We start from the raw sequence: 14,594 nt of genomic DNA, 5'->3' as shown, positions 1-14,594 counted from the left end.
TTTCTGGAATTTAATATTATTATAAACCTAGCTAAAAGGACACAATGCATCTTTTTGTCTTTTTATTTTATTTTTTTACAATACACAAAACAAATCAATTACCAGATTGTAGATACAAAATAATTAGCCATTTACATGCAATAAACATTAATATTTCAAGAGAAATGATTTTAAATGTACTATTATATTCAATAAATATTAATATTTCAAGAAAAAAGATTTTAGATATAATAATATTACCAAAACTGTACTAACATAGGATAATATCACAAAAGTTGTTGGAAATATTAAAAATCTGCAAATAACAGAATTACTTCTAAGATTTTTTTCCTCTGACTCTATATTTGTTCATCAGTTTATGTTGTTCATTATATTCCACAAGTGAGTGAGATCATGTGATATTTATCTTTCTCCGACTGGTTTATTTTGCTTAGCATGATGCTCCCCATGTCCATTCATGCTGTTGCGAATGGTAAGAGTTCCTTCTTTTTTATAGCAACGTAGTATTCCATTGTGTAGATAGATGTACCAGTTTTTTAATCCACTCATCTGCTGGTGGGCATTTAAGTTGTTTCCAAATCTTAGCTATTGTAAATAGTATGCTCTTGCCTCCTTTGTAAAATATTAATTGAGTATAATGGCTTGGGTCGATTTCTGGGTTCTCTGTCCTGTTCCATTGATCCATATGTCTGTTCTTGTGCCAGTACCAGGCAGTTTTGAGAACAGTGGCTTTGTAATACAGCTTGATATCTGGTATTGTGATCCCTCCAACTTTGTTCTTTCTCGGGATTGCTGCAGCTATTCCGGGTCTTTTTTTATTCCACATGAATTTTTGGAGAGTTTGTTCTAGGTCTGAAATAATCCTTTGATATCTTAATGAGGATTGCATTGAATCTATAGATTGCTTTGGGTAGTATGGACATTTCAATGATGTTGATTCTACAAATTCATGAACATGGTATATTCTTCCATTTGTTTATGTCTTCCTCTATCTCTTTTTTCCCACAAGGCATTTTTTTAATGTTCCTAAATGAGCAAAGTTACTTTCTAACTTTACATTTAAAAATATATATATATTGTAATGATCCCACTTAACTTTTTTTAAGGCATAATACATGCATACAGCAGAAAACAAGTAAATACATAAGAACTCTTATAGTGCAGCATTTTTTCAATCGTGGGAGTATGTTCCTCACAACTTATCTGTATTTTCCGCTTCATCAGTAAATAAGTAATATTTCTATAGCCAGGAAAATGACTTGTGGGTTTGGTTTTTTTGTTTGGTTGTTTTTGTTTTTGTTTTACAAAGCTACGCTCTGTATTTAAACTTTCCCCAGACTTTTTTACTTTAAATGTTTCTCTTTTTACATTTTTACTACCACATGCACTGAAATGTTCTTTGCTGAAACTTAAAAAAATAAATAGGGGTCTATGACAGCAGAAAAGCAAATGTGTCACCTCTGCCTTCAATGAACTCATAAAACTTAAAAGGTCTTCAGAAGGCATTGTAACCATCGCAGAAGATGAAATATGAGTTTCGATGATGCAGTTTTGGTTGGAAGGTCCTTGCTCTTTATAAGTTAATACCTGGGTGACACCTAAGAGTGATATGAATCATTTGAAATGTCGGTGATGATGGCAGTTCCTCTTACGGGTATATTAATGTTCGTTAGATTGTTAGTTCTTCTTACACTGCTGTCATTCTCAAGTTTTCCACCTACTGGAAAAATGAGGAGCAGCCAACGTTATTTAAAATATTGCTAAGTGAGCATTGTGTTTCTTTATGATTGATTATTGTATTTCCTTTTACAACAGAAGATTAATGTTGCTGTTTGTTGTTCTTAGAAGTGATTATTGGTTAGGGTGGGTTTTTTTTAATGTCATTATACTCTGCTATAAGCATATTTTTGTATTCCTTCAGAGGTTCAATTTTAAACTTTTTGTTTGAATTTTATCACCTTTTTTGCTTTCTAAGATAAGATAAAATATAAAAGCTTCTGCAGTACGTATACCACTCCGCTATTCAGACAAGCACTTAGTGATCTTTTAAATTTATTTTTTGTGTTGTTGTTGTTTGTTTTTCAGTAAAGGGAGACCTCAATAGCAATAATACACTCTAATGGGAATTGTAAATCTGCTTTTAATTACTTTATTAAACAAAGACTACTCATTTGTTAAGGTTTACTATCTTCAAAGGTAGCAATTTACAGACTCCCAGTATTAAGGAACCCATAATATATTTCAGGTAGTAAAGAACTGTTTCTCTTCTTTCAGAATTAAAATTTAAACTCACAATTTGTTTATATTAAACAATTGAAAGTTAATAAAAACTGAAGTTCAAGGAGGTCAAATAATTGCTTCAAGGTGTTACAACTAATCATTTTTTCCTATTTTAACTATTTAATTATACCTCTTGTTGCAAACTGGTTTAAGTCAGCATACAAAATTGTAAGATCCTATATAATAAAAGGCTAATATGCAAATCAACCAAACAGCAGAACAACAGTGCACTCCCACGGGGTGGGGGGGGAGGGGAGGGGCGGCGGGGAGCGCTGCTTAGCCAGAAGCCAGGCTCACGACTGGCGAGCGCAGCGGCGGTGGTGGGAGCCCCTCCCGCCTCCATGGCAGTGCTAAGGATGTCTGACTGCTGGCAAGGCACAAGCCAGGCTGAGGGAACCGCACCCCCACCCCCACCCCCGAGTACACAAATTTCAGGCACCGGGCCTCTAGTAAAAAAATATAAAGAAATAAGGGTATGAAAAAAATAAATGTGGAGTGCATGATGAAGCTCAGGGACAAGTAAGTATGCACATGAAAACATAGTGTATGATCTCACAGTGTTCTTGAAGTTGCATTGTATTTGCCTCTGAGTTTCCTAGTAGCCAAAGCAAAGATAAATCTTACTAATTGCAACATTCAAGTTATGAATGCACATAATGTATACTGGTAACCAAATCACATTTTATGTAGTGTGTATGTATGTGTTTATGTGTATGTGTGTGCATGTGTATATTAAATATCAGTTGCTCAGGAAATCTGTGTTTTTCTTGGCCCAGAACTCTTGAGAGAAATTTGTCTTTTTAGTGAAATACATGACTTGACAAGGTTTTTTTGACTCATACTAAATGTTTCTTCCTAGTGCATACTTTAATTTGCTCATGTATGCTTTAAATATCAAGTTTTAGAGGAATGACAAAATTTTCTAATTAGAAGATAACCATAGCTGCTGTTACTGCTCTTCTCTGTTAGGAATTCTTGTTAAATCCTGGGCACAGATCTTTGCTACCTCTGAAGCCCAAAAATTACTGTTCCGGATCATAGATTGTTTACTGCTGCCACACTCAGTGTTACTGCAAGAGAAGGAGCTGCCTGCACCTCTGCTGACTGCAATTCAAAAGAGCCTGCCTTTGTATCTCCAGGTATAGTAAGTGTGGCTGCTTAAAAGTTAAAAAAAAAGAAACTTTGTTTTAAAGCAGCTTACTAACTGCACATTTAAAACCTGCATTGCCATCTCAATGTATGTGTGTACATGGGGCACTTCCATTTAGCATGACTTTAATTCCTTTTGTGTTTGGCTCTGAAAACAAAGATGTAAAAGACAACATTTCCACCCTTGAAAAGCTTGAAGTTCAGGAGGATGCTGATTACCATAGACAATTATAATAATGTGCTCCATATTTTTCTGAGAAACCTCCTCCTTTGTCTGTCACCCAACTGGGATGGGGAGAAGTGAGAGAAAAGACACTGTACAGGATACTGTTTGTCAAAGTGCAGAGTGGGTAGGAGTTGAAGTTCTATTTTTGTCAGAGGGAACAGCATGGGAAGGGGATGGTTTTTGTGAGAAATAGGACATACTGGGGAAAAGCAAATAATTCTGTGGGGGCTAGACACTCATATAGGAGGAGCCACATAATGGGGGTTTTCTATATCTATGCTAAGAAGTTTGGACTTTTTCTTTCACATGGGGACTATTGGTGGATTTTGAGTAGAGAAGTGGGAGTGACATATATTTACATTTTAGAACGGTGATTCTGGTGACAGTATCCAAGGTAGTTGGTGCAGAGCTTAAATTGGAGACTTGGGAAGGCAGTAAGGAGTACATTATCTGAAGGTTTTGAATAAGGCACTGAGTATAGCGCTCAGTAAATTTCAGAAACATTTAGGAACTCCAATCAGAAAGACTTGCGAAGTAAGTATTATGGAGAAACAGAAAAAATAGAATACTTTCTAGATTCTATAGTGGCTGCTTATGCAGGTGGTGGTGCTACTGAAATGGGATATTCTGGGGATGAAGATAAAACTTTCTGAACAGCATCAATTTGAGATGCTGGGACTATCTAGGTCATGATGTTTAGCAGGCACTTGGAAATACTGATCTATCATGCAGGAGAAAAGACTAGGCTGTACTTTGTTATTCTTTAGTGTCTGATAATAAAGGTAAGTGCTTCTTAATTTGGGCACTAGCAAGGGAAGCTGAGGCGGAATGGATTTTGATTAGGTAATAAGCAGTCTCTTCCACAGATGGATTTTTTAAACAGATTTTTATTATTTCTAAGACATTTTCAGTTGATTCTTTAATTTTGTATTCAGAATAGCATTTAAAGCAAAGTTTAGGGTGTCTGCTAGCAAGATAAACCACTGCCAATCCAGAGGGGAAGATGCGGGCAGGGGAGTTATAAACCACAGGAGAGTCTGGTGTGCTTGTTCCATGTGGCCCCCTTAAACCAAAAGTTGTAATTCTTACCTTGAATAAGAATTCTTATAAACTTCCAAAGTTGTAAATTGAAAAATTTGTTGAATTATCCATTTGGTAGAATTGACTTGGAGCTATAGCTTTAACTTCTTAAAGGTACCTAGCTCTTTCCTTCATAATTTTTAAAATGTATCCATTTATTATTTCATCTTCTGATTTAATATGCTTTTCCTTAAACAAAACATTAAAGAAATGGGATAGGAGGTGCCCATTTTTTTTTAATAGTTTATTTAATTGCTAGTGTTTTAACAGCTCTAGGCTATTTTTCATTACAAATAACCTTTCAAAATTTCTTATCAGGAAAATATTTGTAGCTAAAATGTAGACAAAAACATTTCTAATTATTTCTCTGGGGAAAAAACATTGTGAATCACAAAATACCAAATTATAAATGAACTTTTAGATCATAATTTATTGTTTTGGTGATTATACTTAGTAATAGGGGATATTTAGAAATATTGACAGAAAAAAATTGGTTCCCAGGGTATTGGTTTAATTGTGTTTGTATTTATCAAATATTGTAATCCATATGAAGGTATTTTGTTAATGTCTATAAAAAGGGAAGGGATTAAGTCAACAGACGTGGTATGACATTGTGAGTTCCGTATGACCTTGATCAAGCTCTTAACTCCTGAACTTCAGTTTCCTCAGCTATAAAATTGGACCTACAGTAATACTAACTCAGTGGTTAATTAAATGAAGTAATGAATATAAGTCACGTGGTACAGTGACTGACAAATGAAAACCTCGAAATAAATTGTCATTCTGAGTCATAATCTTCTGCATTTCTCTCCTTTTGTTAATTAAAAAAAGTATCACCTTTATTAATATGGAAGATTTTTAGCGTAAGTTTTGCCTTACTCAGATAACTGTAAATGATGAGTGCCCTATATTTTAAAAACTGCCCTAAAATACGTTTTATAACTTTATAAATACACATACACATATATGCAGTTGAGTGAATGAAAAGAAGGAAGCTTCCTTTGTCTCCTACATTTCTCTCTTGCTTCATTTGTGCCCCAAACACAAGTATGTGGTTGGATTCCACAGCAGGGGTTACCAAGCTTAGCAACTCCCTGAACTTCATACAAACATTATCTATTGATAGTGGGCGGTGTCCTTGTTGGTTGTGATAAGTGATAAATTCAGACAAGAGATTTAATGTGGGTGACTAAATTAGTAAGTTCCTAGATATTTTTTTACCTTTTGATATTTCTTTGTTTTGTTTGTTTGTTTGTTTATTTGTTGTCTTTTCCTCCCATAGGGCATGTGTATCGCATACGGTCAGTCTCAAAATGCCTATTTGAATCAATTGCTGGGGAATGTTATTGAGCAGTATATTGGACGGTTTCTTCCAGCTTCACCACAACATGTTTTAGATCTTGGACAACATCCTGTTTTGTTGGCACTGAGAAACTCGGCCACTCTTGCACTGATGCCATTTCTAAAGAAATGCATTGTACAAGTCATAAGGTACCTCTAAAAATTAAAAATAAGCTGTATTTACAATCCTACCTAATAAACTAGTAATATGCAAATTGACCGCACCTTCGCTACGCCCAAGCCACACCCACCAGCCAATCAGGACGAGTATGCAAATTACCCAACAAAGATGGTGGTTAATTTGCATATGCTGAGGGAGGGAGGAGTGAAGACTGAAGACAACTTAGAAGGAAGAGGGAGGAAAAGCGGAAAGCAAGGTGGCTGCCAGAGGGAAAGCCGGGGCGGGGCGGGGTGGGCGGCAGCGGCTCGCGGGTGCAGACGCTGCGGCCGCAACGGGCGGCGGCAGTGGCAGCGCACTCGGCTGCAGCGGCCGCTTGCAGGATTCTTCCTGCAGATGGGCTACTAGTTTATTAATATCTATTGAAAAGAAACAAAGTATTTCAAAACTATTGGCCTCCCTTAGAAAAAAAATTTTCTGAGAAGTATTATCTAAGATTTTACTAAAATGATTTTTACATATGTAGACAATGTTTTTTAAAAATATGTATATTATTGATTTCAGAGAGTAAGGGAGAGGAAGAGAGAGAAATATCAATGATGAGAGAGAATCATTGATCAGCTGCCTCCTGCACGCCCCCTACTGGGGATGGAGCCCGCAACCTGGGCATGCGCCCTGACCGTGAATCAAACCATGACCTCCTGGTTCATAGGTCAAAGCTCAACCACTGAGCCACACCCGCTGGGATAAGACAATGCTTTTTGCTTGTTTTTTCTACAGAACAATTATTTTCTTGTATATGTCTTAAAGGTGTAGATATTTATTTTAGTTTTTTATCAGAGAATTTATACTATACACAATACAATAATTATATTTTATAAAAGATCCTACCTAATAATAGACAAATATGCAAATTGACCATACCTCCGACACGCCCACCATCCAATCAGAGCAAGCATGCAAATTAACCCAAACCAAGATGGCTACAGCCACAGAGAGCAAGGTTTCCTAGGTACAGAGGAAGCCAAGCTTTCCGCCTGCCCTTGCCAGGCCTAAGCCTCCACTCAAGCTACAAAGTTTCAATTATAGAAGGTAAACAAATTCAAACAAATGGTGGCAGAATGGAGTTTGAGAGAGCAGGCCAGGGTTGCCGCCGGCAACAGGGGAAGCAAAGCTTTCCGCACACCCTGGCCAGGCCCACCCACTTAAGGCAACAAAGTTTCAATTATAACCCCAACAGAAATGGCTGCCGGCCGCGGAGGGAGCCCCAGGCTTGGCTCCGCTCCAGGCTACAAAGTTTCAATTGTAGAAGGAAAATAAATTCCAGATATCAGGGCCTCCGCTTGGGTTGCCAGGGGGCGTGGCCGGTCTGCAAACCACCAAAGGCCCCTCGCTCAGGCCGCCCCACGCCCCAAGGGAACCCCCACTTGATCCGGGACACCCTTCAGGGCAAACCAGCTGGCCCCCAACCCTGTACCAGGCCTCTATCCTATCTAATAAAAGAGTAATATACAGATTGATCATCACTGCAACACACAATGTAGCTGCCCCCATGTGGTCAAAGATCCTGCCCCCATGTGGACACAAGATGGCCAGCAGGAGAGGGCAGTTGGGAGGCACCCGGCCTGCAAGGGAGGGCAGTTGAGAAGGACCAAGCCTGCAAGGGAGGGCAGTTGGAGGTGATCAACCCTGCAGGAGAGGGCAGTTAGGGGTGACCAGGCCAGCAGAGGAGGGAAGTTGGGGGCAAACAGGCTGGCAGCAGAGTGGTTAGGAGGTGATGAGGCTGGCAGGCAGAAGCGGTTAGGGGCAATCAGGAAGGCAGGCAAGCAAGCAGTTGGGAGCCAGCAGTCCTGGTTTGTGAGAGGGATGGGACAACCCCCCTCCGTGCATGAATTTTGTGCACCGGGCCTCTAGTAATAAATAAGTGAAAATGATTGCTATAAAGGAAAGCCATATGAAGTACTATTTTGTTAGCCTATCCTCTGTCTAATAACTCCGTGTTATTATTAGGCAGATGAATAAATGAAACTTCTAAGGCTTTCTACTAAACTCCTTACCTTTTAACTACCACATTAGGAGATTCAATAATAGAGTTACCTTTTCTTTGCCTTCATAAAGTATTTAGCTTCATGTGAAATCAGTTTTTAAAGTGTAAGATGCTATGGTGCTATATATTCTTGTCTAAAATTTCTTTTTTTAAATGACCTGATATTTTTAATAAACTGATATTATCCATCACCTCTTTACAGAATTCGATGTTTAAAATCTGTTCTTTCTTCTTTTGTGTGTGTGTGTGTTCCTAGTGTTCTGTTACTCAAGTTTGGAAGTTTTATAATTTTGTTCCCTCCCCTTTGCCGTCCTCTGGCAAATGATTCTTTCCTTCCTTTCTTTTCACATCTCTCTTTCCTTATCACATTATACCTCTAAGACTATGCCTAACTACTTTCCCTATCTCGGCTTTTCTCTCAGCCCAGCCAAAATAGTGCCACCAGATTACTTTTTCTGAAATATTGTTCCATTATGACACTTTCCTGCCCCCAGACCTTCATTTCCTTTTTTTTTTTTTCTTTGCCTATGTAATAAACTTCATACATGATATGTCACTAACTTTTCCATGGCATCTTATATAAACCCTAATGAGATTAGTTTATTATTGCCCCTCCAAAATGCTTTGTAGTTCTTTATGTTACATCATTTTCTCCATTAAAATGCCATCCATCTGGACTAAATTCCACATAGGCATTGTGAGACCTACACCTAACATGTCAGTGTACCATGATGTTTCTCCTCTTCTGAAGTCCTGTGCTCTGGTGCACCAGAAATGTAGGATTCATTTCTCAAAATTGTCGTATTTTGCCTTACTTGTATCTGAATTCCCACCAAGATGGTAGTAGTACTCTACCACTGTGTGTGAGACAGTGTATAAGTAGCTTTAGTATAAACCCAATGACAAGTGCTGAAGTGAAGTTAAATCCTTAAGGTCTTAAAACTGTTTTAAAAGCCTAGTAATGAAGACCCTGGCTGCTTAGTAGCTGACTTTCGTATTTGCCTGTGAAAACATTTTTCTCGTGATTTCTAGTTGATGGCCCAAAATATAACAATTCTTTTTTCTTTTTCTTTTTTTTAAGTACTCGGAAAGACAGAGAAATTTCCTCCTATACCTTCTTCCATTGCATGCTTCTTTATTCCTGTACTTCCCAGTATTCCTGAGAATTCTGGACTTATTATTCAGAGCACCTATCACACTATATTATGATAGCCTTTTTTTTTCTTGTCCAGCTTGTTCACTGGACACCGAGCCCCTTTCTTTCAGAGACCATATTTTACTTCACTTTACATTCTTGTCCTTAGACTTGTACCTGGTACAATATAGGTACCTAATAAACATCTTTTTTAGGCACTGGGAATTCAGCAGTGAGCAAAAAAAAGACAAAACCCTTGTTCTCAAAAAATGAATGAGTTCCTATATGTGAAATTTGTTGGAAGCCACTATATGGAGTAGAAATGATGGAGAGATAGTTCCTGTTCTTATGGGGTTTATAATTCTTAGTGATTTCTATGCCTCCTTTTGGCAAATTATTATTATTGCTTTGCAAATATATATAGAGTAGAGGCCCAGTGCATGATTGAATCATGCACATGTAGGGTTCCCTACACGCTTTCGCTTTTCGCGGTGGAGCTGGGTGCCTGTCCGCTGGTGCACCAGGCACCCAGCTTCCCCACTTTTGATGGTCCGTGGCCGCTGAGGGGGGCTACCCTGCTGTTGAGAGGCGCAGGGGGCGGGACTCCCGCCCCTTGTGCCTCTCAACGGCCAGATCCATGGCCGCTGAGGGGGCCTGCCGCGGACATCCAGCTGCGCCTCTCAACAGCCGCTGAGGGGGGCTGCAGCGGACACCTGGCTACCTTGCCATTGAGAAGCGCAGCTGGGTGTCCGCAGCAGGCCCCCTCAGCGGCCGCAGATCTGGCGGTTGAGAGGCACAGGGGGCGGGAGTCCCGCCCCCTGCGCCTCTCAACAGCAGGGTAGCCCCCCTCAGTGGCAGCGGATCCGTGCCTCTCAATGGCCGGATAGGCCACCCCGAGTCCCGCCCTCCAGCCTCCCGCCGCCCAATCGTGGGCATAGCGGAGTGGTGGTAATTTACATGTTACTCTATTATTAGATAGGATGTCTAGCTTAGATTTTGCTACATTTGACAATTTTTCATATTGTCTAGACTTTTTAGAAATTGAGCGATCCCGCTTTCATTGATTCACCTAACAAATGTACACTGAGCACCTGTTAGGAGCCAAGACTTGTTCTAAGAGGTAGAGATGTATACATGAGTCAGATAAATTACCTTGATGATCTTGGATGAATTCTAATGCTAAAATGTGTCCTGCTTTGAGAGAAGATATTAAATCCTAAATTACCTCTCTGATTATTTTACTTCCGAAAAGAAGGAAAGAGGTAAAGCTAGAGTTGGAAGCGAATTCCCAGGACAGTCGTCTTATTGAATTGGGGGTGGCGGAGACCCCTCCCAAATCCCTAAATGATGTAAGGAGAGAGTTATTTATGCAAATTTGTTGCATCGTTAAAGAGCTGGTAGAGGAGTTCAGGCTTATATTAGAAAGGAAAAAAAATTAACAATTACAATTTTATTTGGATTTTGATTAAGTTCATTTTAAGGCCAGGTTGCTTTAAATTTAGTTTATGTCTATATTCAACATTGGCCCTTGTAGCACACCAAAAGAATGGGTAGTCATTGCTTCTTAACATTCTGTGTATGGTAAAATATACTTTTTAGAAATTGTGCTTTATTAATTTGTGGAAGGTAAAATTTGCCAATATCTATAAAGTGTATGTCATTTGATTCTGCTCTATTGAAACAGAACAGAAGAACAAACAAAATTGTACTTCTTTTCAGGAAATTCTACTTGGAGAGTAAACGGATCTTGCTTCCTCCATGTTTAGCATCCATCCTGGCTTTTATCCTTCAACTCTTCAAAGAAACTAGCATGGATGTTTCTGAGGTTGAACAACTCCTCCCTGGTGTCTTAAAATGCTTGGTGTTAGTCAGTGAATCCCAAGGTGAGTTTGAGTTTGTGTTTGTTATACTTTTCTGTTAATTTGAAAGTACTTATTCCTATCAGTTAAATTGATAGTTAAAAAAGTATTTGTTTATGTTATATATCAGTTTGTATTTATCATGGCTAAAGAACAAACATCAGCCAATAGCTGAGGTTGAACATGATAAATGGTTAAAAATTGACATGTTTCAGTCTAGTTTAGTTTTTCCCAAGGCAAATAATTTACTTAAGTGCTACTTCCTCTGATTAGACTTGTTAATTCTTAAAGAATATTTGTTAATCTGACTCCAATTATTAAATATATCTTGCTAAATATTAAATTGTGAGAAGTCAGCATACTTTCTCCTATTCAGGTTTCTGCTAGAAGATCTAAGCTAACTTCTTGGGTAAACCTGTAAGGATCCTTTGATCCTATTCCTTTTGTTTCCAGTGTCCCCAGCCTTACTGTCAGTGATCTCTTTAAAACACCATTTATTTAATCCCCACTGTGAGTAGCATGCTTTAATAAGCTTATTAGAAATATGCAGAATAGTAGCTATAGCTCTAAGCTGAAGGAAGTTTAAAAATGTAAATAGAAGGCTGTTGTGTGTGTGTGTGGTGGGGGGGCAGTGTTTATCATTATAATGTGATTGTTCAGGGCAGGGCTTCTCCAGTGCTTCTACCTAAGTACTTGTAACTGCTGTGATCAGTGAGTACAGTGTGTATCCTCAGGAATCTGAGGGCAGGGCCCAAAGTGGTAGCTAAAAGCTCAGACACCTCTTTGAAATATTCTGTTTTACCTAAAAAATTGTATGCATAATTTGTTTCATCCTCATTTTAATAATTAAAAATGTTCTTTTTGCTCCCAAGTTTGGTTTTGTGGAAATTGTTATGTCTGTTAATTTAGAATACCCTTACTTCATAGTAACATCCCTTCCCTAAAGAATGCCCAGATGGGCCCCAGACTTTTCTTTAGAAATTTTGTCCTCATTGAAAATTTGTACATACTTTTAATTTCAGTGAATGCTTGTTGTATTGTGCAATACAAAATTTCTTGAGACAATAGATAGTATAAAGTTTTAGCTAGCCTCTTATTTTGATGATAGTAATATTTATTATGAAGAAAAAAGACCATAGTTTGGAAGGTGAATTTTGCCTCTTGATATCTAGTGTAAACTAATTAATTTTAGACTTGTAATAAATAATTTTAAAAAGTATTTATTTGAGTAAAAGGAACTGTAGTTCGAAGACACAGATTCAAGTAGCAATCTAAATTGTGCACCACCAAGACAAAGGAGAGGCCATCTAGTTCCCATCCATGTTCCCAATTTTATGCAAATAAAGTTTTCAAATTGAGCAGTTCTGATTGAAGAAAGAGGAAACCAGGTTTCCTTGAGGTGGTTGACTCAGCATAATAAAAGCAGGACGCAGTGCAGGAAGTCGAGAGTTCAGTCAGAGGTTCTTCCTGGTACATAGTATGTGAGGATCCACTGTCAGCAAATGGCTACTAGACTTATTATTTACTAGAGGCCCGGTGCACGAAATCGTGCACGGGGGGGGGGGTGGGTGTCCTTCAGCCCAGCCTGCACCCTCTCCAATCTAGGACCCCACTGGGATGGGGCCTAAACGGGCAGTCGGACATCCCTCTCACAATCCAGGACTGCTGGCTCCCAACTGCCTTCCCCTGCAGGCCTGGTCCCGCCCAACAGCCCTTCCCTGCTGGCCTGGTCCCCCCAACTGCCCTCCCCTGCTGTCCTGGTCCCCCCCAACTGCCCTCCCTGCTTGCCTGATCACCCACAACTGCCCTCCCCTGCAGGCCTGGTCCCCCCCCAACTCCCCTCCCCTGCAGGCCTAGGTCCCCCCCAACTGCCCTCCCTTGCTGGCCTGGTCACCCCTAACTTCCCTTAACTTCCCACAACTGCCCTCCCCTGCAGGCCATCTTGTGATGGCCATCTTGTGTCTACATGGGGGCAGCCATCTTTGACCACATGGGGGCGGCCATCTTGTGTCATGGTGTGATGGTCAATTTGCATATTACTCTTTTATTAGATAGGGTAAGATCTGGGCCCAGGGGTGACCCTAGGGAGTTCATCTCAACAGCTAAATTCCTTCTTGAGGTTCACATCACATGCATCTTTCTTCTGGGGTCCACACTAGCTAGTGAGTGCTTGACATATTCAACATAGTTGGAGTGCGGGATTCTCTACCTCCACATTACTGTCTTTGTAACCTTGAAGGAGAACGAAACACAGATTTGTGTGCTTGGCTCAGAAAATTCTGACTCTTTTTGTTGTCTCAGTGTCTAAAAGGACAGTTTGTACAGTCACAAGAGGTATTACTAAATGACTCAGCAAATCCACTCCTTGGTAGGTGCCCAAGAGTATTTTAAACACATGTCCGTTCTACAACCTGTACAGAGAGCTTGATGAGTTTCACTTCTTCCATGACAATATAAGGAGCTCTGCCAACCTGCTCCTCAACAAAACCGGTGAAAATTACTTAAAAGAAATCATTAAAGTCTCCGGAAATAGCCGTAAGGGTATATAGCAAATGGAGAAATCTTGAAGAAAATCTAAAACTTGGTTTAGATTTTCTTAAAGAACAGCAAGAATCTGTGGTACTTGAACCAAGACCACTTCTTCCTTCTTTTTCGCCAGCACAGTAAGACAGAAACTACTCCAGACTGGTAAATCCAAGAATATAGGGCTCCCTCTCTCCCCAGCTTCCAGTAGGGTCCTGTGAGAGGCAGGCTTCCAGCATTTCTCATCATGACCCCAAGCTAATGTTATGTTTCAGGCAAGTACAGCTAAGAAGTGGGGGCTCCATTCTTCTGCTCAGCCCCCACTCATGGGATGGTTGCAGTACATTGAGTGCAACACCACTGAGAATACAGGGGTGCCAATCGTTCTTGCTGCAGCTTAGCGGTTGCATGCCAAGAGAAGCAAGCTGAGGGGACCTGGTGCAGCTGCCCCTCCTTCCACAAGCGCTCTCCTAAAGTGGGTGTGTCACTCAGAAAGTAGTGGGCACTGTTGTCTCTGTCCCAGCACCAGAGCCATGCCTCTGAGATTGTGCATGGAACTCTGCACAATCTTCCCAAAAGAACTGATTTCATTTGCAACACAGTGTGAAAAAGTTCAAGCCTAACGGTACTGTCAAAAACAGTGGAGTTCGTGATGAAAGGCAAAAGGTAGAAGAATAATGGACTCACTGGACTATAAGATAATCTGTAGGCCAGCCAGTTTGGTGAGAGAATTGGTGAAAGGGACAGCTGGTTAGAGCCCTTGGGTCAGAACAGATCTCAGACACTGATCTCAGTGTTTTATCCTTTTTAAAAAGCCTGAACTGGATTAGATCAGT

At 39.8% G+C, this 14,594-nt stretch overlaps 1 protein-coding gene across 1 annotated transcript in view; it reads left to right on the top strand.

The window, feature by feature from the left end:
* MMS22L (MMS22 like, DNA repair protein) overlaps positions 1-14,594 on the top strand; it is a 104,941-nt gene that overhangs the window by 86,623 nt on the left and 3,724 nt on the right. Inside the window, exons 20-22 of the mRNA XM_054722491.1 lie at positions 3,250-3,419; positions 6,018-6,226; positions 11,096-11,259. Coding sequence (XP_054578466.1) covers positions 3,250-3,419; positions 6,018-6,226; positions 11,096-11,259 — 543 coding nt within the window. The remainder of the gene's footprint in view (positions 1-3,249; positions 3,420-6,017; positions 6,227-11,095; positions 11,260-14,594) is intronic.

This window comes from Eptesicus fuscus, chromosome 10, assembly GCF_027574615.1.
Source record: "Eptesicus fuscus isolate TK198812 chromosome 10, DD_ASM_mEF_20220401, whole genome shotgun sequence".
Classification (NCBI taxonomy): domain Eukaryota; kingdom Metazoa; phylum Chordata; class Mammalia; order Chiroptera; family Vespertilionidae; genus Eptesicus; species Eptesicus fuscus.
Note: the sequence above shows the minus strand (reverse complement) of the source record. Positions and strands in the feature narration are given on the sequence as shown.